This window comes from Bos indicus x Bos taurus, chromosome 6 (genome assembly GCF_003369695.1).
Source record: "Bos indicus x Bos taurus breed Angus x Brahman F1 hybrid chromosome 6, Bos_hybrid_MaternalHap_v2.0, whole genome shotgun sequence".
NCBI lineage: Eukaryota > Metazoa > Chordata > Mammalia > Artiodactyla > Bovidae > Bos > Bos indicus x Bos taurus.
Window position 1 is genome coordinate 85,700,671 of NC_040081.1, and position 23,241 is coordinate 85,723,911.

The 23,241-nt window shown below is 38.5% G+C and overlaps 1 protein-coding gene across 15 annotated transcripts in view; it reads left to right on the forward strand.

Annotated features, from left to right (window-relative positions):
* The window catches only part of RUFY3 (RUN and FYVE domain containing 3), a 93,119-nt gene that overhangs the window by 36,390 nt on the left and 33,488 nt on the right, over positions 1-23,241 (forward strand). For 9 of the 15 annotated variants that reach the window (XR_003511544.1, XM_027544677.1, XM_027544679.1 and 6 more), the window contains exons 2-4: positions 2,153-2,206; positions 21,406-21,579; positions 22,382-22,499. Coding sequence is in view for 14 of the 15 variants with exons in the window: in XM_027544677.1 (XP_027400478.1) it covers positions 2,153-2,206; positions 21,406-21,579; positions 22,382-22,499 (346 nt within the window). In the remaining variant the exon portion in view is untranslated. The remainder of the gene's footprint in view (positions 1-2,152; positions 2,207-21,405; positions 21,580-22,381; positions 22,500-23,241) is intronic. The other 6 variants (XM_027544680.1, XM_027544681.1, XM_027544690.1 and 3 more) reach the window with 1 other exon arrangement.

The window sequence follows — 23,241 nt, forward strand, 5'->3', positions numbered from 1 at the left end:
TTTCAGAGGATTATACTTGAAAATCATATATGCAAAGATGTCTGTATATGATGTATTTTAACACAAATTCATTGTAAAATAATAGAATTGTGCTTTTTCTGTATGAGACACTTTCTGAGTATTCAACACGTACAGATCCACAATCATAAAATCCAGTAAAAGCTCTGAAAGCGTTTTTCATAAGTTTGCCTGAACTTATTTGGTGCTGAAATATGACCTAAATTTACTTGAGGCTATTTATAGTCTTGATTGATTCTGTTTAATTTGAATATCCATTCATTTCCTGCAGAAATACTAATGTGCTTGCTTGTGACACTGCCCCAGGCCGTGCTAGTTCTGCGTGTTTGTTGGCCTCAGTACTGCCATTTCACCTTTCTAAAAAAATAAAATTCTGAATTTCAAAGTTCATTTGGCCAGAAAATAACCAGATAAAAGATTTTGGACTGATGTTTATTCTTTTACTCATTGCAACAGTTCTGAAGATAGATACTGTTCTTGTCTGTGTTTTATAGATGAGGAGACTCAGGAAAAAGAGATGAAGTCTCTGGACCAAGGTCATAACAGGCAGTGAGGGGTGGAGCTGGGATGTGAGCCCGGGCAAAGTCATTAATGGAAATACAATACAAATGTAATAGAATAGAGATACTTGCTTGCTTTTTATATTAGCTATCTTTGGGTCTGACCTAACAATAATATTTTTATATGTAGTTTTCGTTCCATTTTAATCACATATCACCTTACTAGATCCCCATCTGCTTCCCTGTTTTCTGAATTTAAATTTAAATTTTATATATTTTTGGTTTTTTTGGTACATTTTTACAGGATAACTGACCATATATTTGACACTGGAATGTACCCTTACACGCCGCTTGAAAATCACTATGCCACATGAGAACCAAAGTTAACCAGTTTAATTACAGTGATAATTTAATAAACTTGTGAGAAAAGGACAAATGATAAATTCTTTTTCTAGATGGTTGTTTCAAGTTATTGCTTCAGATCCAACGCTGACTTCCATGATAAATTTTTTAAGAAAGAGGGCTTATCATGGGCAAAATATTCTTTGCTCACTTTCTTATTTTTGCTATGCTTTATCCTCTGAGAACTTACATTTATTTGCTAAGTATTTATACATATAAAATTCACATGATTTTGTGAGTTTAAGTATGAATGTTGCAGTTGTGTGTAATGGTTTCAGTTTCTGAAGGATGAAGCTAATCCATTTTTTTTTTTAATTTCTGTAGGTTCTCAAATTTTATAGAACAGATAATGATCTTACAGCTTAAGACACTGTTAGAAGAAACTATAATGAAGTATCGTTTATATTTGAAATCTTGACATTCTTGTCCTTTTGCCTCACATGGAATATTCTGTATACAAGAGTATTGAATTTATAGTGGGGAAGGAAATCCAAAAAGAGGCTGTGTATACAGATAGCTGATGCATTCTGCTGTACAGTTGAAACTAACACAACATTGTAAAGCAACTATGTGCTAATCAAATTTAATTTTAAAAAACGTTGAATTTATAGTAAGAGGAAAGAGTACTATACATTAAATTGAGTCAACGTCTTATCTTTATTGAATTATAAGTGATTTATTTTTAACAGCAATTTTTCCTTTATTTTTGTTTTGAGGAAAGAGAACCATCGGGGTGGAGGGCTTGGGACAAGTATTTAGATTGTTCTTTATTTTTACTGTCTAAGCCACCATTTATTTTAAGAAAAGTCACTAGATTTCCATCATAATATTTGGCCTGAGTCTAAAAAACACTCCACATGTGTTTTAGCTTCACGGAAGGTCAAAATAAATATTAAAGAATGCAAATCTTGATTTTCGGTGGGAAAAAAAATCGGTTACTTTTTATGGGATGTACATCTTTCTCTCCTCTGATGAGAAGCTTTGAAATTGTTAATCTTAGCTTTGAGACATGTTTAACAGTCATAGTTGATATATCTGCTTGGTTAGTGTCGCATGGCTCCTTGGGTACGTCCCCAGCACTTTTCACTGCTAATCTCCTGGTTACGCCCAAAGAGTTCTAGGAATCCCCCTTTCAGTTACCCCTTTTGATACCTTGTTTTTGATAACACTTTTCTTTCTTGGCTTGCATGACATTTTATCTTTCTTTTCCTTTCTTTTTGCCGTTTGCAAAGACTCTTGGGAGGATTTGACAGATTTGGTGGAGCAAATGCGCGATGATACAGAAGGTGCGTGCCACACCAGCATCTTTCAGCCTTTTTTTTTTTCCTTTCTTTCTTTTAATTTTCTAACCACCTTTTGATCGTTTTCCATAAGAGGAAGTGTCTACTTTAGGTTTTATTTCCCATTGACAGTAGCTGGAGCAGTAAGCTTGTTTGCCAGATTGTCCATGCAGGTGCTTCATACAGGAGTAGGGTTTTCAGAGTCTTGCATTTAAAATCTTTATGGTTCCAAGTAAAGTGGCATTAATATATGTTTATGCTGTTCCTTCAGGATATTTGTTAAATGACATGTTCAAAGGGGACTTTATTTCAAGATTGTATCAATTTTTTCTGTCTTTTCATTTGTTTCTTAGGAAAATGTAAATGTTTTTATATCATTCATTTAAAAATGTATATATACGTGTGTGTGTGTGTGTGTGTGTGTGTGTGTATGTGTGTATATATATATATATATATATATATATACACCTATTTCTTTGAATTTCACAAACAGTTTAAAAACAGACCCCAGGAACATCAAGTATTTGGTCTGGAATGTTGCTCTGATTTGTAGATTTCCATCAGAGTAAGCACCTTGAGCTTAGTCATCTTATAGCATTCCTTTCTGGTGGAATTTCTTTGACAAGTAGCACATACATTTTAATGCATGAAGGCTCCCAAACCAGTAATTATTTCTTCCATAATCAGTACATTACTTTAAGGAGCTCAAGGTGATCTACACTTTTTATAAGAAAAATTGAAGTCTGGCTCCACTTCACTATATCATTTTACTTCCACTTTGGCTGGGCAACTGAAAGCTCCCCAGCTTCAGTGTACATTCTCTTAGCTCACGACCACCCACCGCTCTGCCCACACTGGCCTTTCCACTGACTGCATGAGCTGCACTCAACCTCCTCTCCTGCCTTGTTCCCGTGACATCCCAACCAGAACATTCACTCCCCTTCTCCCTGCCCCCAGCTCCGCACCCCCAGTCTCTTCATGAGAACTCTACGGAAGCACTCCCTGACAGCTTTGACACAGTTCATTTATCCATAAACTCAAGTCCTGCAGAACCTGGAGCTTAAGGTTTTTTCTTGTTCTCTCCTTCTTGTGTGTTTGCATTCATAGCTAAAGTGTAAAATCCTTGAGAGCAGAGATCATCTTAAAATTCTTGGTACTCATATCAGCTTGGGACAGTATTGTCCTTGGTAGATTTGGTCACACTGAACAAAAATATAAGTCAGTTTCTCTCTCCATTGATGCCCAATAGTTTCTTCTTCAGCACTTTACTTTCAGTGAGTCAGTTATCCTGAGTTTCATGCCATTTCCTAGAATCAAACTATCTTTTTATTCTGTCTTAGGTTTTACTTTTAATATAATTAGCTATATGTATTCTAAAGAAAAAAACAGATCAGTATTATCTAGTCCTGAGAGTTTCTAGATGAGGAAAAAAAGAGAGCCGTGTTGATTCATTGCGTGAGTACTGTCTGCTATGTTAGCTGCCATTTTGATTATGATTATTATTTACCAGACACTAAACAGGTTTAAGGTTTTGATTCCTTTAATAGACTTCATACATAAAGGCCAACAAATCCGTGTCCTTCTTAATAGACTTCTTCTCTATGACTTAGTCTTGGCAAAATTCTGTTTCTTTGATATGAATTACTGCTGTAAGATCAAGCCTACTGTGTGAGTCAGCCTCCTCTTTTTCATTTCTTTTTTGATGAAATTTTTGTGAATCGTTAGAGGGGAAATCAGAAAGGGAAAAAAAAAACCAAGATATGAATTTTTTTAAAGTATAACTGAACTATATTGTATTAATTACTGCTGTATGGCAAAGTGACTCAGTTATACATATAAAGTGAAAGTGAAGTTGCTCAATTGCGTCCGACTCTTTGCGACCCCATGGACTGTAGCCCACCAGGCTCCTCCATCCATGGGATTCTCCAGGGAAGAACACTGGAGTGGGTTGCCATTTCCTTCTCCGGGGGATCTTCCTGACCCAGGGATCGAACCCGGGTCTCCTGTGTTGTAGGCAGACGCTTTACCATCTGAGCCACCAGGGAAGCCCATACATGTATATGTGTGGGTATGGGAAGCCATACCCACACACACACATATTCTTTTTCATATTCTTTTCAATTATGGTTTATCACAGGAATCTGAATATAGTTTCCTGTGCTACACAGGAGGACCTTGTTGTTTATCCATTCTATGCATGCCAGTTTGCATCTGCTGATCGCAGACACCCACTCCATCCCTCCACCAGGGCCCTCCCCTTTGGCAACCACCAGTTTGTTTTCAGTGTCCCTGATTCTGTTTCTGTTTCATAAATAGGTTACTTTGTGTCATATTTTAGGTTCCACAAATAATAAGTGATGTCACATGGTATTTGTTTTTCTGATTGACTTAGTGTGATAATCTCTAGTTGAAACCAAATAGCATTATTTTGTGCTTTTTTTTTATAGCTGCAAAGAACATTATTTCATTCTGTTTTATGGCTTAGTAATATTCCATTGTATATATGTACCACATCTTATTTATTCATTGCTCTGTTGTTGGACACTTAGGTTGCTTCCATTTCTTGGTTATTGTGAATAATGCTGCTATGAATATAAGGGTGCATGTAAGAAGATGTGAGTTGTATTACTTTGATGATCCCTACCAGTAAAGTGGAATATGGTAATGTTAGCCAAGAACCTATTTACAGGAAAGTCTTACTGCAATACAGCTTAAAAAAGAAAATCAGAGTCAAGGAAGGAAAATGGCTTTACTTGTTAACTCTTTTGAGTCATTGCATCCTTACGTTTGTATAGAATTTTCTGCATCTTGTGTCTCATTTCAGTTGTATGAAATACTGGAATTTATGAGTCAGGCTTCCCTGATGGCTCAGATGGTAAAGAATCTGCCTGCAATGCAGGAGACGCTGGTTCAGTCCTTGGGTCGGGAAGATCCCCTGGAGGAGGGCATGGTAACCCACTCCAGTATTCTTGCCTGGAGAATCCCATGGACAGAGGAGCCTGGCAGGCTACAGTCCACACAGCCGCAAAGAGTCGGACCCAACCGAGTGACTAACACTTTGACTTTCACTATGGAGTATTACCAACACATAACAACCATAGCAGCTCAGGGTTGGGAGAGGAGCCTGCAGTCAGACCTGGAGAAAGCTACTGATGTATGTAGGCTCAGATCTTTTCAGGAGACCCTTCACTGCTAAGCTGTTTTAATTATATTTCTTATCAGTTATTATGGCTGTGTCAAAAGAGGTGGCTTTTTAATAGGCAAAGTGTTAACACTAGCTTCCATTTTCCTGAAAAACTGCTTTTTAAAATACCAAACTCTAGGAGGTCACAGATTTAACTGTTCATTTTGGTGTTTGATTTTTCTTGTGTTTTGTTTTGATTTTGGCAAGATTGAAGGTTTTTCCGGTGAACTGATTTCTTACAGTGATGGTTGGTTTTACAGTCAACATGTCTATAACTTACGTCTGGTAGAATATGAAATGTCTTCTTAGGACAGAATTGTATCATGTTTACAACATTGGTCAATTATCTTACATATCATCTCATATGTGCTATTAATTCAGGTTGAAAAGTTTTGAAACTCACTAAAAGATTATGAAGACTAAATGAAATAATAAAAGCACATGGTTTACCCTCTTTAGTTCTCACTAAATACTGAATTCCTATCTGTACTTATTACAAACCTTTTAAACAGATTCTGTATATTTGCAGTTACCCAGATTACTCATCTCTTTGAGCACTGGAGTGGCTGGGATGTTATTTGAATTAGGGAAATAATATACTTATGTGAAATAATACCTGATCAAGATGGCTTACTGGTCCCTTGATGTATTTCATGAGTTAAGACTTGATGTCCGTCATTTTGAAAAATGGAAGGAATATATCTAAGAGATTTGTTTTAGCATCTAGTACTGTATCGGGCTTCCCCGGAGGCTCAGACGGTAAAGCGTCTGCCTGCAATGCGGGAGACCCAGGTTCATTTCCTGGGTCGGGAAGATCCCCTGGAGAAGGAAATGGCAATCCACTCCAGCACTCTTGCCTGGAAAATCCCATGGACGGAGGAGCCTGGTAGGCTATAGTCCATGGTGTCGCAAAGAGTCGGACACGACTGAGCAACTTCACCTTCACCTTCAGTACTGTATCACACATATGTTCAATGAAGGTTTTTTTTTTTCAATATTTATTTAGTTAGTTTTGGCTGCACTAGGTCTTTATTGCTGTGTTATTTCTCTAGTTGCTGTGAGCAGGGACTATTCTTTTGCTTGCGGTGCTTGGGTTTCTCATTGCAGTGGCTGCTCTTGTGGAGCACAGTCTCTAGGGCACATGGGGTCAGTACTTGTCACATGGGCTTAGTTGCTCTGGGGCATGTGGTATCTTTCTGGACCAGGAATTGAACACAAATCCCCTGCATTGGAGGAGAAGGCAATGGCAACCCACTCCAGTACTCTCACCTGGAAAATCCCATGGACAGAGGAACCTGGTAGGCTGCAGTCCATGGGGTCGAAAAGAGTCCGACAGGACTGAGCAACTTCACTTTCACTTTTCCTTTCATGCATTGAAGAAGGAAATGGCAACCCACTCCAGTGTTCTTCCCTGGAGAATCCCAGGGACGGGGGAGTCTGGTGGGCTGCCGTCTATGGGGTCACACAGAGTCGGACACGACTGAAGCGACGTAGCAGCAGCAGCCCCTGCATTAACAGGCAAATTCTTAACTACTGAACCACCAGGGCAGTCTCTGAAGACTTATTTTAAATTAAATAAAATTGTGTAATTTATCTATGGAGGACCATAATACTTTTGAAAGCTAACAATTTTTTATTCTTAGTACAGCCTAAGCATTTCTAAATATTTAACACCCATGAGCTTGTTTAATCTTCAGAACCCTATCATCATCTTATGGATAAAAGAAGTAAGGCCTGCAGAGTTAAGAAACTTTCACAGTGTAATACTACTCAGCAATAAAAAGGAACAAACTATTGATAACCTGGATGGATCCCTCAAGAATTATGCTGAGTGAAAACAAAAAAATAAAGCCAATTTTAAAAGTTACATATTGTTTGATTCCATTTATATAACATTCTTGAAATGACAGCACTACAGAAATGGAAAATAGATTAGTAGTTGCCATGGGTTATAACAGGGTAGGAGGCAGGAGGGAAATGCTTGTGGCTATAAAAAGTCAAAATGAGGGATCCTTGTGACACAGTTCAATGTCACATCCTGGTCATAAGTTACTCTACTTTTGCAAAATCTTACCTTTGGGAGAACTAGGTTAAGTGTACACAGTATCTCTCTATTATGTCTTACAACTGCTTATGAAGCTACAATTATCTCAAAATGGTTAAGTGCCAAAAAAAAAGAAAGGAAAAAAGAAACTTGCTTAGGGTTACACAGCTAAGGGAAGTTCAAATGCCAGCAAACTAGTTTCAGAGCTGTGTCACCCACTATACCAAAGTTCAAACCTAGTTGACTCTCAAAAATACTTTTCATCAGAACTCCACACACACATCATTGATTTCTACAAAAGTTTCTTAAAACAACACATAACCTTAATATATGAGACATACTATAATAAATCGATTTTTTATACCCCACTAAGGAGTTGTGAACTTTAGTTTGATAGTCCAGTTTCCTGTACTGCCTCTCTGTTATATATCTATTTTAGCTCTTGCTACCAAGATATAAGCAAAAGAGCTCTTCCAGCATTGCCAGTATGTTGCGTTCTGTTCCAGCACCCTTTACAGGCTGAGCCAGTGATCTTGCATCCTTCTATTTTGCTTTAGACCATCTCCTCTGATGAAAACATCTTATTTCTAATCATTGCACCCATTATCCCTTTGCTAGTAATTATCCAACCCCAAACTTTAGTTCGTATTTATAACTGTGTGATAAAAATTATTATAGAATGCTTCCACATCATTGGGTCCTTTTTTTTTTTAACCCCTTACTTCCAAAACAGTTATTCAGTGTTTTTCATTTCCATTTTTAGCACAGTATTCCAGGCTCACAGGGTGAAAATGTTAGGTTATTCTTCACTCCTGTTTCCTTAACAGGTACGATTCTTCAAGTTAAGCCATTTTGATCCTCTCCCCCAAATTATTCAAATTTACTGTGCATAATCCTTTTAAGGAGCTTCCCAGGTGATGCTAATGGTAAAGAACCTGCCTACCAATGCAAGAGATGTAAACGATGCGAGTTTGGTGCCTGGGTTGGGAAGATCCCCTGGAGGAGGGCATGGCAACCCACTCCAGTATTTTTGCCTGGAAAATCCCATGGACAGAGGCTGGTGGGCTACAGTCCATAGGGTCGCAAAGAGTCAGACACAACAAGTGACTTAGCACGCACGCAGTCATCCTCAAACAGTGTTTTAATCATATGACTTCCCTGCTCAGAACCCACAGTGGGTTCCCACTGCCTGCTTCCTGGATATTCAGGTCTAGTGTTACAGACCTGTCATTTAACTCTACCCACCAAGAAGAGAGTGCTCCCCACTGTGTTCTTATCTCCCTCACCTCATTTCACATACCCATTCCCACCACGTGGAATACTTTCTTCCATGTTGTCTGTGAGTTCATATTTAGGTTCTGCCTCAAATCCTGTACTGCAGTTATCATGCTTTTATCTTTATATTGATTTGGTATTGTCTCATTTGGAGCATGAGTATACAGTATTCCAGGAAGTTAAATTAAGGGTAGAGATTATGCCTGTATTTTGTCAAGGTTGGGATTTACTCTGCTTACAAACTAAAAAACCATCCTATTACTGTTTCTTGGATACTGGTAAAGGACACAATGAAAAACGTTACTATCCACGACACAGTGGGCAGCCTGAGCATCAGCACATTAGTATCAGTTCCTCTTGCATCAGAGTTGCACCTGGGAGCATCAGGAAGATGCTGTGTGCATGGTGTTTCTATGTTGCAGCTGAGGAACACTGAGTTTGGGGAACAGATGCTTTTATAGGAAGCAGCAGTAAAGCCTCATCATGTCTCACAATGATCAGTTGCAGAAGCAACCCCAGGAAGTGGCCTGGGTAATAGAGCAATCAGGGCCTGGCAGTCTTGATACAACCCATGAAGACTTACAGTAGTGCAGGAAGTCCCAGAAGGATTGTCCTCTCTCCGTATCTTACAAGTTAGATAAAAAGACATGAGAAATTTCCCCAGCATCACTCAGGGGATGTGAGAAAGACAGCTCTAACTCTTCTAGATCAGAGATCTAACTGTTCTAAGTCACAATGTGCCCCCTAATACTTAAATTATTTCTGTGGAATAAATTGAGCAGAGCAGGGAACTCTTGAATTTGTACTTAACACCTAAATTTCTTATGTTGCATCAAAACAAAGAAGATTGACAATTGTCCCAACTTCTAGATGTTCCCAGAAATAATCTGGGTATTCTTCAGTGGTGTGGAAGGAATTCTTCAGGTAAAGGTACTTGAAGAAGCCTGGGAAACTTGCCGAAACTAAACTTGACTATAGTATCCTACTGGGAGCCCAGTGAAGAGGAGATCAGTGTGATTTCCTAGGGAACTCTTGGACAAGCTGGATTAGAAATGAACATCTTTTAAAAATTAGAAATGGTTACCTAAAAGAAAGCAGTGTTTTCCTCTATTGCTCACAGTGTTCTGACTCTGAATGTGGGTTTTTTTCTTTTTCTCACACCCACCAGTTCTCCAACATCACTTCAATTCGGACTCTATCTCTCTGGGGTTAACACAGGCTCCACAAGACGCCCCTTGACTTTCAACGCAGATCACAAGTCTAAGTTGTCACCCATGCTCTGATCCACCAGCTCGAAGTTAGAGGTTTTCATGACCCCCTCCTCAAGTTTTATAATTGGCTAGACCAGTTCACACAACTCAGGAAGAGTTTATTTGCTAGATTACAGGTGGGTTCTAACAGAACACAACTCAAGAACAGCCAGATGAAAGAGACGCATAGGAGCACAAAACTTCCATACCTTCTCTGGGCACATCACCCTCCCATCACCTCAGTATGTTCAGAAGCTCTCTGAACCCTTCCATTATGGTTTTTATGGAGCCTCAGTATGTAGGCCTCAAATGATTATGATTTAATCATTGATTAAAACCTGGTTCCTTGTAGCTCAGGTGGTAAAGAATCTGCCTGCAATGCAGGAGACCCAGGTTCAATCCCTGGGTCAGGAAGATCCTCTGGAGAAGGGAATGATGACCCACTCCAGTATTCTTGCCTGGAGAATCCCATCGACAGAGGAGTCTGGTGGGCCACAGTCTGTGGGGTCGCACAGTCAGACACGACTGAGACACAACTGAGCGACTACTACTGCTACTCTTATGATTGCACTCTCCAATCTCCCGCCCCCTCCCCTCCCTGGATTTGTAGGTGGGAAGTGATGGCTGAAAGTCCCAACTTATCGCACCACTGGTTTCCCCTGGCCACCAGCCCCCCCAACACCCCCACCCCCCATCTCGGTTTGGAGGCCTTCTAAAATTCACCTCACTAGCATAAACTCTGATTGAGAGGAAGTTGTTAGGAATAACAAAGGTACTCCTTTTACCTTTGATGTGGAGCTATTTCAGGAACTAGAGAGAAACAGAATATAACAAAAGATGCTCCTATGGCTCTTATCACTTGGGAAGTTATTAAGATTTTAAGAGCTCTGTATTAGGAGGTGGGGACAGAGAGAGATTGATTGATTGATCGCTTTATTTCACAGTACCTGACTAAAAATGAGTAAGAGTATACCGGTGAGTGGCTTTGGAATACTAAATATCCAGAAATACTCATTCATTTCAATGCTAATGGCAGTCAAAAGGGGTTTTTTTGGTTATGTTCAGGGAAGAAGAAAACAGCACTGAATTCTTACTGGAGTCTAGCAGGTAAACCATGACCTGAAGCAAGAGAAAGCAGAAACTATTTTTAATTGTGGAATTTTCCAAGTACATAAAGTAGAGAGAGTAACATAAGAAACTCTTAACTTTTCCATCACTCAGCTTCAATTATTATCACTGTATGCTGATCTTATTTCATCTATCACCCCCACATTTTTCTAGAGTATTTTAAAGCAAACTCTAAACATTGGCTTATTACCTGTAAATATTCAGTACTACACCTAACAAAATTAACAAAAATTTCCTAATAGTATGTACTATTCAGCCCATTTTCAAAGTGCTTGTCAGTTTTTTAAAATCAGGATCCATATGCTATATTTTATTATGTCTTAAGTTTTAATTTTTTTTTTTAAATTAAAGCTTTATTGAGGTATAACTCACATATCATTAAGGGTTACCACTTTAAACTGTACAGTTCAGTGGTTGTTGTATATTCACAAAGTTGTGGCTTCATCACCACTGTCTAATCCCAGAATATTTTCATCACCCTACAAAGAAACTCTGTACCCATCAGCATTCACTCCCTATTCACCCTTCCTTCCAGTTACTGACAACTATACTAACCTACTCCCTGTTTCTATAGATTTGCCTCTTCTGGACATTTCATATAATGTTTGTGAAAAATTGGCATTAATTCTTTAAATGTCTGGTAAATTTCAATAGTGAAACAATCTGGTTTTGGCTTCTTCTTTACGGGATGTGCTTTTTATTATGAATTTAATATCTTTACTTACTATAGTTCTATTCAGATTTTCTGTTTCTTCTTGAGCCAGTTTTGGTAGTTTATCTTTCTTAAAAATTGTCCTTTTTATCTAGGTTATCTAATATGTTGGCATACAACTGCCCATACAATCCTTTTTGTTTCTGTGAGGTCAATAGTAGTGTGTCCTCTTCATTTCTCATTTTAGTAATTCTGTTTCTGTTGGGCAGTCTATCCATTTGTCAGTGTTACTGATCTTTTCAGAGTCAACTTTGAGTTTCATTGATTTTTCTCAGTAGTTTTATTTGCTATTGATTTCTACTCTAATCTTTACTGTTCTTTTCTCCTTAGGGCTTTCTACTGATAAATGTATTTATTGATTGCCCTTGATGAATCTATCTATGAAATCATGGAATTAGGACATGCTGGAGCTAGAAGCACCAGTTCACTGCTTCACAAACATCAATGCGTATACCGATTGGTTTAGGTTTTGGTTGAAGTGCAGAATCTGATTCAGTTGTAACGCTGGAGGGCAAGTTTTCCCATTTCGCTTCCAGGCAATGCCAATGTTGATGTTCTAGGACCACACTTGGAGTGGTAAGAATCTAGGTCATTTGGTATCAGAGTTGTTAGTGGGGTTTTTCAAACCATGTTGTTTCTCCCCATTCCAGGCATATTAGTGTGCCCCCTGCTTGAGAATTAGTGCTGTGATTAATTATGAGTGATACAGGTATGTGATGTCTCTTTTAAAAAAATTACTGAACAACTAATTTTACAGTTGAGGAAACAGGCCTCAAAGAAGTAAGATTCCCTGCCTGGCATCATATAACAAGCTAATTAGCACAGATGATTCAGGTCAAATAGAGTAAGGCTATTGGGTGGATATAGTCTTTCTGCTGATAAGGCTTGATTTTAGCAAAAATATCTTTGAGTATGCTATTACTAAGCAAAGGTAACAATCAGGGTAAATAGCAAAATATATCTTTGAGTATGCTATTACTAAGAAAAGGTAGCAATCAGGATAAATAAATTTATGGTTAAATTTATTTTATTTATTTATTTTTTGGCCCTACCGCACAGCATGGGGGATCCTAGTTCCCCAACCAGGGACTGAACCCATGTCCCCAGGATTGGAAGCATGGAGTCTTTGGAGGAAAAAAAAAAAAAAAAATTCATTTTAACATAATGTAGAAACTGTCAAAACTAGGTCTGAAAATATTTCAGGCAGGTAAACTGACAACATGGAAGCATGCAGTCTTAACCACTGGACCACCAGGGAAGTCCCTCTAGTTAAATTTTCTTAACTCCTTTAACGGATTTCAACCCAGGGAAAATATTACTTAAGTGAATTTCTTCTTTATTACTCTTGAGTAGAAGCTTATTTGATATCTCAAATGACATTAAGGAGAATAGAAACAGATATAGATACATAGATAATCTAAGGGCCCTATATTTTTTAATATATTTTTTAATTGAAAGATAATTGCTTTACAGGATTTTGTTTTCTGTCAAACCTCAACATGAATCAGCCATAGATACATCCCCTCCCTTTTGAACCTCTCTCCCATCTCCCACCCCATCCCACTCCTCTAGATTAATAAAGAGCCCCTGTTTGAGTTTCCTGAGCCATACAGCAAATTCCCATTGGCTATTTTACATATGGTAATGCAAGTTTCCATGTTACTCTTCATACATCTCACCCTTTCCACCTCTCTACCCATGTCCATAAGTCTATCCTCTATGTCTCTTTTTCCATTTTTTCCATTGCTGCCCTATAAATAAATTCTTCAGTACCATTTTTCTAGATTCTGTATATATGTATTAGAATACGGTATTTTATCTTTCTCTGACTCATTTCATTCTGTATAATAGGTTCTAGGTTCATCCACCTCATCAGAACTGACTCAGATGCATTCCTTTTTATGGCTGAGTAGTATTCCATTGTGTATATGTACCACAACTTCTTTATCCATTCATCTGTCGATGGGACATCTAGATTGCTTCCATGTTCTAGCTATTGTAAATAGTGTTGCAAAAAACAATGGGATACATGTGTCTTTTTCAATTTTGAAAAAGTTTCCTTAAGGTATATACCTATGAGTGGGATTGCTGGGTCATATGATGGTTTTATTCCTAGTTTTTTAAGGAATCTCCATACTATCTTCCATATTGATTATTTTTAGATGAAGATTGAATAAAAATTCATAATTCTTTTGTATAAATTTGTCATCAAATAGTTAAATGGTGTTTTATTACAAGGTCTTTTTAGTACCTTCAGTAATTTCTTTCACTGTAATGGGAAATTCATTTTATACTTAATTTTATACTCTTAAGAACTGTTACAACAGAAGTCCAAAATAGCTTTATTTAGGAATTATTGGTCTTCAGTCATTTTGAACTTCAAGTAAGCTTTCCTTTCAATATCTTTCTGTTAGTTGGTCATTTTAAGTCTCATATTAATGCTTTTAGGTATCATTGGGAAATTTCTCTATGACAACTGTTCTGTTTCACATTTAAGATAAAAGTTATTGTTGTACTACATATGAATCATTCCCACTTTACCAAGAATTGGGTATGATGTAGCATACTTAATATTAACATAGTGTTAAATATAATTTACTTTGCTTCAGTTATTAATAAAACATTTCAGTATTTCTCCATATGTGCATTCATCATTGCATTATGAAAGTGAAAGTGAAGGTCCCTCAGTCGTGTCCAGCTTTTTGTGACTCTATGGACTCTACAGTCCATGGAATTCTCCAGGCCAGAATACTAGAGTGGGTAGCCGTCCCCTTCTCCAGGGTATCTTCCCAACCCAGCAATCGAACGCGGATCTCCCGCACTGCAGGTGGATTCTTTACCAGCTGAGCCACCTGGGAAACCCATCATTGCACTATAAGGAGGTAAAATAGGATCTTGGAGAGATGATTGGTTTGCAGAATAGTGTGACTAAATGTCACTTAGCGACGTGACTTTGGGTCCATTTTTTTCACTGCTATTGACTCGATGAGCACATGACTGTAAAATTTATGAAAACTTCCTCATATGGAAATTAGCAGCCTTAACGAGGTGTAGTCAAGACCCATATGCTCTTAAAAGGACCTTGATTTGAAAACCAATATAGTTATTATAACTACAGTCGTTTCTACAGGGTTTCTTTAGTCCACTGCTCCTGCTGTGTTTCCCATCAAGACTGTTTATACCACCATCCAAATCTAGAAACAACCAGATAATCACCAAAATTAGAAACACAGAGGTTGCTCTCCATTCCTTCTCTTTCTTCTTTCAATCCATGTGGTCATCAAGTCGTGAAATTCAGTCATTCTACCTCTAGAAGTCTCTCAAAGCCAACTCCCTCTTCTCCACACAGCACCCACTGCTCTAGTTCCAACCCTGATCATAATTTCTCTCCTCAGCTTTTGCAGTAAACCTTACTTGCTCTTGAGCTCTGAGTCCCTTCTGATCCATCTTCTACAAGGCTGCTAGAACAGCTTCTCTAAAATTCAAATCTGTGACATTACACCTCACATCAAAATCTTTGCTGGCTTTAAGGTAAAATCTATGTTCCTTGAACAGAGCCCTTAGCATCTCTCCCTTACCTATTTTCCTTGTCTCATCTCACAGGTCTTACTTATATGTATCATAAACTTACTGCATTTTCTTCAATTTTGGTTTCTTCCACATGCTATGTTCTTCCATATTTCTGTGCCTTCACCCTAGCTGTACTTCATTTCTGCTCCTTTCATGGCTCTCCTCCTAACCCTTCCTTGCCTAATTTCTCTTTATCTTTTAAGACTGAACTTAAAAGTCTCATCCTTTAGTGGTTTCTAGTGGCATCTAGTGGTTTCTATATATTAATTTTGTGCTCTGGTACCTCTGTGAATTATTATGTTTCTGTAAAAATTTTAGTTTGATTTTCTGGGTGTAACATTAGATTGTTTGAGAGCAATAATACATGATCCACGGTTTTACAGGTTATATGTTTCTTTGTCTTCTCTAATTGCATTGGTCTGCCAACCTCAGTACAATGTTATGTAATAGGCATGGGTAATAGATATTAAACTTTTCTGAAGAATACATCCAATGGCCGAGGAAATCGTATTGGACTTAGAACTTGCCATCATATCTACTGTCTTTACCATCCGAGCCACCAACCCCCTGGACAAGGAAATGACTACCCACTCCAGTATTCTTGCCTGGAGAATTCCATGGACAGCCTGGTGGGTTACAGTCCATGGGGTTGCAAAGAGTTGGACACAACTGATCAACTCTCACTTTCACTATCTTAGCTTTAAATATATATAAAATTTACATTCGATTCCATAAAATGGATGTATATGGCTCAACATGAAGACATTTTAGTTGTCCTGTAATAAAGTTAATTGTGGTTGAAAATGTTAATGTTTATTCCAAAATTTCAAGCATTCTCTGTAAGCTGCCCAGTTTTGTTCTTTAGGCATCTATTTACCCAAGTTTGATGAATAGTAAGCACTTCAGTGTTGAGGACTAGGTCTTTTATCGCTGGGTTCCCAGCATTAAATACAGTGTCTAACACCCAGTAGATGCTTAATGAATGAATAAACAAAAGTTCGGTTTTGTTTATTTGTCTAACACCCAGTAGATGCTTGAATGAATAAACGAAAGTTCAGTTTTGGAGAAATAGTGTTGAATGTTAGCATTGTGAAGAATTAAAATTTTAATTATTTTTTCTCATAGAAAAAGTAAGACTAACAACATTGTGAAAGTTATGCATTTAAAAATAATTTTTGGTCTATACAATAAAAATAGAACTTTTAAAAACCTTTTATAGTTATAAGCCTGAAATAGAAAAGATCACATTATAAGTATTCAGCTCAATCAATTTTTAAAAAATATTCATTCATTTAATAACTACCCCTTTACATGTTAATATAGATAACTTACTTTTCATGAAAACTGTATTTCTTCCCCTAAAATGTTGCAAGAAGGTGTCATGTGTTATATTTGGGGAAATTTGTTTAATGTCTGGCCTCAGAGAGGACAGCTAGAATCTTACATCCACTTCCACATTTCTTTTTTTTTTTTTTATTAGTTAATGTTTTAGGTCCCTGCTGGCTATCTATTTTTTAAAGCACATTTTGATGTGGACTTTTTTTTTTAAGTCTTTATTGAATTTCTCACAATATTGCTTCTGTTTTATATTCTTGGTTTTTTTCTGTGATGGATGTGGGATCTTAGCTCCCAACCGGGGGTCAAATCTACATCCCCCGCTTTGGAAGGTGAAGTCCCAACCATTGGACTGCCAGGGAGGTTCCTAGTTGTTTGTTTTAAATAGAGCAACGTGTATATGTCAGTCCCAAACTCTATCCCTCTGCCCAACTCTTCGTCCCTGGTAAACCAGATGTTTTTTCTCTAAGTCTGTGAGTCTGTTTCTATTTTGTAGATAAGTTCATTGGTATCATTTTTTTTTTAGATTCTGCACAGAGGTGATATCATATGACATTTGTCTTTCTATGACTTCACTTGGTATGATAATCTCCAGGTCCACCCCTGTTGCTGCAAATGGCGTTATTTCATTCTTTGTGATGGCTGCAGCTCAGTGGTTTTTCACATACTCCCCAAGTTCACAAAACTAACACCACATCAAGCAGAACTTTACCTCCCCTTCATAAGTCCCTCCATACTCTCTTCCAGTCATTGCAGCCCTTTTTTCACAGCGTACATTAGTTCCACAAAATCATTTTATACTTGAGTACAATTCAAGACAGGTAACAAACTGACTAGAGAATTTCTTATGACAAATCAAGCTAATGATGTAATATTCATTGTTAGTAGCCAGAGTTATAAAATGGAGAAAATTTATAAGTACTAATTATTTTCACGTAGTTAAACTAACCAGGAAACAAACTTAATTGTAATGACCATACTCTTATACACTGCTAACACAAAAATGTTGATAATAAAGCATGAAATAATCATTTGACTTTTGTATTAAATAATTAATAATGAGCAATAAATTCTTTTGAGCTCTTAGGTCTAGTTGTCAAATTACCCTGATTTTTGTTTGGCTTGCTTTCATTTGTTCAGAATAATAGTTCTCCACAGGGAGAAGATGTCCTTCTGCAGACTCTTGGCCATATCTGGGGATATTTAGGGTTGCCATGCCTAGAGGGTGCTACTGACATCTATAGGGCAAAGGCATCCATTACGACTAAATTTAATTCACAAAACAGCCTCACACAAGAAGGAGTTGTCTGGCCCAAAATATAGTAGTGCCAAGGTTGAGAGTAATATTTCCTAAAGAATGGGAGGGCTGTTTATGTTTGACACATGTTAATTCAAGCAGGTTATAGCACCATACTAACCGGAGTCTAAAGTATTAGGAATTTAATTTCCCTATGCAAACTGCATTATTAGGAATTTAATTTCTTTCTGTAGTTTATGCATCCTAGACACTATAACCAGTTGTCTTAAACATTTCTGCTACTGATTACAATGAGATGAGGCAATGTAGAAGAGCTGGTACCACCACTTCTGGAAAAATACCTCAAAGCCTGGGGTTTTGTACTTGTTCCAAATCCAGCTCTCCCCACGTGACTGGTTGTCACCAGGTTGGAGTTAGGTTGTGTACGTTGACTAGCAGCATTGTTTAATTTTGTTGTTGCTGCTGAGTCTCTTCTGTCGTGTCCGACTCTGGGCGACCCCATAGACGGCAGCCCACCAGGCTCCCCTGTCCCTGGGATTCTCCAGGCAAGAACACTGGAGTGGGTTGCCATTTCCTTCTCCAATGCATGAAAGTGAAAAGTGAAAGTGAAGTCACTCAGTCGTGTCCAACTCTTAGCGACCCCATGGACTGCAGCCTACCAGGCTCCTCCATCCATGGGATTTTCCAGGCAAGAGTACTGTAGTGGGGTGCCATTGCCTCCTCCGGTGTTCCTTGTTACTACCTCACAAAACAACCACAACCGACCGTCTTATCCTAAACCCTAATTTTGTTGTTAGGGCCCTGAATTAATGGTCTGTTGAGGTCCTTTAATGGACCAGAACCTGGTGGTCCGGAGTCGACCATAAGAAAGTAAAAGAGAGAGAGAGGCTGATATTCCCTGGTTTACGCGGAAAACCAATAAAGTCCTTGACACAGGGCTTGCATCGCTCACGAAGGCACCGGGCGCCCTCTCGAGGGGGTGAAAGCACAGTGCGCCTTCTCAAGAGGGTCTTAGAAGCCCGGGCAGGAGAGTGAGCATGATGTGTTTCTACACTCCAGAGAACTAGCTGGAGGGAGAGAGAAGAGAGAGAAAGAAAGACACTGGGACCCAAGCTCTGATGGAGCAAAGGTGTTTTATTCAACATAGCATGGGTATATATACTGTCTTATAAGGTAGCTATTTTCAGCAAAGATAAAGATCAGAAGTCCAGACTTACAAATTATCAAGGAAACATAAGGCAATCCATATCAAAGAGAGAGGGTTATAAATAATCACTTTTACTGTAGGGTTCATAAAAAGGAAGAGGGTCGCAGATAATTACTTACCACCATATGGAAAAACTAAGGAAGGAAATGCATGTATTCCTCAGCCCTGGGAGCGGTTTGCCACCCCTCTTAATTCCTGAATATTAAGGAATTAATAAGGAACAGAGGGTTCATGACAGATCCAAAACAGCACACAGGAAGCCTCCTGTTAAATGCCTCCTGACAATGGTCTACAGACCTGAGGCCAAGAGAATGGTACCTTATGGACCACCAGTTAATCCAACTCCAGCCATGTTTTCCTGCATTAAGTGGGCAATCCAGCAGCTCTCCACAAACATCCATGCAAGCCCACACACCCCTGCCCTATTCCTTTCTCCCAGGGATTGTGGAAGGTCAGATACAGTACAGTGCACATAAATGCTGGTCATAGTGTTGGAAGTTAATATCTGATAAAGTTCTTCATGGCTCTTTTTCAGGGATAGTTTTTTTGTGTATTTCATTGTCCTTGGGAGATTGTTCCATTCTTGACAAGTTTGACCTGTAGTAAACAGAGAAACCAGATTTGAGCCATGGTCCTAAAACATTTATTGATGTGCAAGAATTAATGGCAACATAGAAGTTCTGACCTTCCTAATAAACTATCCTCTAAAGAAATTACCTCGGAGAATAGTACAACAAACCAAAATTTGTATAAACCTCAAGTTCTTAAACTTAATGGAGAAGAAAGTGAGCTTAGAATTTGGCCAGTTGATTCTGTTCCATTTAACCATGAAAGCAGATATAAATGAAAACATTGTGTGAAGAAAATTACTTGGAACAATTTGAATAAAATAATCTCTGCTTTGTTTCTATTATGGGAGCATGGGCTTTTATTAGTATTACTTTTAGTCCTCCAAAAAAGGTAAAACATTTCATAGTTCTCTAGGTCTTTTCCAATTTGTATGGAAATTTAACATATTTGGTGTTTGGGAGGATGCAGATGTCATAGTGGAAAGAGCATTAAAGAGCATTTCATGCTATAATACATCCAGGTCTATATTCTGCCACTTAGGAAGTGTTTGGCCTTGGATCTCTAAACCGTTACAGGCTGGCTTTAGCACCTGGAAAGGGGAATAGCACTTAAATGATGGAGTCACAAGAATTAAATAAGATAACTGTGTAAAAGAATGGTCAGCAAGAGGGAAGGATGCACATTATTTGGAGTCACCGATGCGTTTGTAAGTGGATTGTAGTTGTCAGGAGCACGTGGTTTGAAGTCAGAAAGACAGAGTGTAGACTCTGGCTCTGTCATGTAGTACTGGCTGTGCCTGGGGTCAGCTCCTTTATTCTTGGAGCCTCATTTCTCTGCCCTATCAATTGGTGCTCTTGGTGTAACTGTCTCCTAATGTGCAGTGAGGAGGTACTGAGGTCATCATTGTAAGAACCCACAGGACCAGACACAGGGTACACACCTGTGGAACAAAGATGATTCAGACTTTTGTCAGGTAAAATGTGGTATTTCTTCCCTTTCCCCAGATGGTGTAATTGGTTGATGAGAGCTACGTTAAGTCTATGTTAAGTCTTAAAAATAATTTCGCAGTTGGTTAAGTTCTAAGACTGCATTATACTGATAATGTTAATTGTTCATTTAAGAATGCTCAGTTTAAATAATAATTCTACCTAGTATAAATACTAATAATGCAAATAACATGTTGGGAACAAAGTTTAAGCACTTTATCCCTTTTTTCTACAGTGGCTTTATTTTTTTTGAGCTTCACAAGCTGTAGAGAATGGGTGGGGCGGGGCCAGGGTAAAAGCGGCCTGTGTGGGAGCTGTGCAGTACTGAGTTATGACCAGCCTAGGTCAGGGCAGTGGCAAAGGCGTTGGTAAGAATATTAAAAGACTACTCAAGGTGTAAATTTTCATAAAATAAATACACCTTTTAGTGTTCTGCCAAGAATATTCCCAAGGAAGATTGGCATCTCTCTCTTTTTTTTAAATAGCAAGTGCATGGTGGAGAGGAACACAGCAACTATTACTATAATTTGGTGTCACTGCCTTGATTCTTGCCAAGACACCAGTAGTCTTACCCACTGTGACTTTTGCACCATCAATGCAGATGTCAACGTAGTGAAATTAGACTGAATTTTTAAATGTGCTATTTCCAGTAACCAGGCTCCACGCTCTCCCCCTTGGGTTTGCAGATCCTAATTATCTCATGGCTAACGAACGCATGAACCTGATGAACATGGCCAAGCTGAGTATCAAGGGCTTGATCGAATCTGCTCTGAACCTGGGGAGAACTCTGGATTCCGACTACGCACCTCTGCAGCAGTTCTTCGTGGTGATGGAGCACTGCCTGAAACATGGCTTGAAAGGTAGGCCATGGCCTCAAAATGAGAATGCGCACGCACCTGTTTCCTAGCAATACGTGTTCAAGAAGAGAAACTTTCCTTATGGAGCCAAAGAATAAGAAGCCTCTTGAATTCATATTAATCCACTGGGATTCGACATGTGGGTACAGAATGTTGGTACATTTGCGTACAGAAATATGTTTGACGGTATAAGGCTTAAAAAAAATACAGATCCTGAAAAGCTAGAGCTGGAAGCACTGTTACAAGTATCGAGTTCAAGATGACAATTGTGCTTCACTGGTGGATATAGCTCTAGAGTGGGGCATGATTTGTTCAAAATCCCACAGCAAGTAGGGGCAAAGCAAGTGCTAGAACTCTGATGTCCTGGCTCTTGCTTCCGTGCTCTTCCCACTTAACCATAAGCTTTCAAGGGCAGGACCTGGCGTTATTCACCTTTGCTTCTTTTCCTCCCCAATCTTTGATAACCTGCTCCTGAGTTACATATTCTTTTCCACTAGACTGTTTCCTTCACTAATACCACACAACTTAAAGCACGATATTATTAAAAATTTTATTGTTCATATACAGGTGGGCCATAAATTCCTCCTGAAAGAGGAAGAGCTGAGTCTTGGGAAGCAGGGAATACTTTATTTTTATGAAATGTTATCAATTCTGAAAGCATGAATAATTTTAAGACTGTCTGATAATCTGGGATTAATTCCCTGAAAAGCACACTGAATAGCTACTAGGGTATGTTTGTATGTGTGTGTTGAGAGTATGTTTATATAAAAAGTATTAAACTACTGCTTTGTTTTTATCACCTTAGCTAAGAAAACTTTTCTTGGACAAAATAAATCCTTCTGGGGGCCTCTAGAACTGGTAGAAAAGCTTGTTCCAGAAGCTGCAGAGATAACAGCAAGTGTTAAAGATCTTCCAGGACTTAAGTAAGTTTAAGGTTGAATTCTATGTGTCAGGGAAAACATTCTTCTCAACTACTTCCTTTAGGAGTGAGACGGAAGACAATGATGACCATAATGTATTTCATAACAATCCAAAATGCATAATGTTGTTATGAATAGACATTGTTAGGAGGGCCCTGGTAATGTAGAATATTGAGAAGTGTGAGGGATAATTATTATTGACCTAAGAGAAGTTGTCTTCATGTTAAAATACCAAATATTCTCTTATTTTTTTCAAAGCACTGTGGATATCAGCTAGTGAGTCTCAAGAAACCAGATCTAGGGAGGTGGCATGTTAGACTTGTCTTCTGGAGTTTGAGAACCACGATTAAAACAGTTGTCAAGTGAACTGCAGGAACTGACTGATATCCATAACCTGCCTTGAAATTTGAAAAAGAGTAGGTGATTACCTTCCCAAACTAGATTGGCCTAATTTTAATCAGTTAGAGGTCTGAATGGCCTGTGTCCTTGTTATTGTTATTTGGGTACTTACATGATTCACACTAAACTTAGGATTTACCAAAACAAATCTGATGGGACATTTTCAGTTTGGCCTCCCAGAGGTCTTCAAATTGTAGTCTCATTCAGTAATGAATTCCTCACAAGCGCATTTGTCCCAGCACACCCCGGCCCCCACCAGCCCTCACAGAACTCCTCACACAGGAGTGTGGTGACGGAGGGGCTGTGTGTCAGGAGTGCCTCATTACACGCACTGTACTGAGGGATC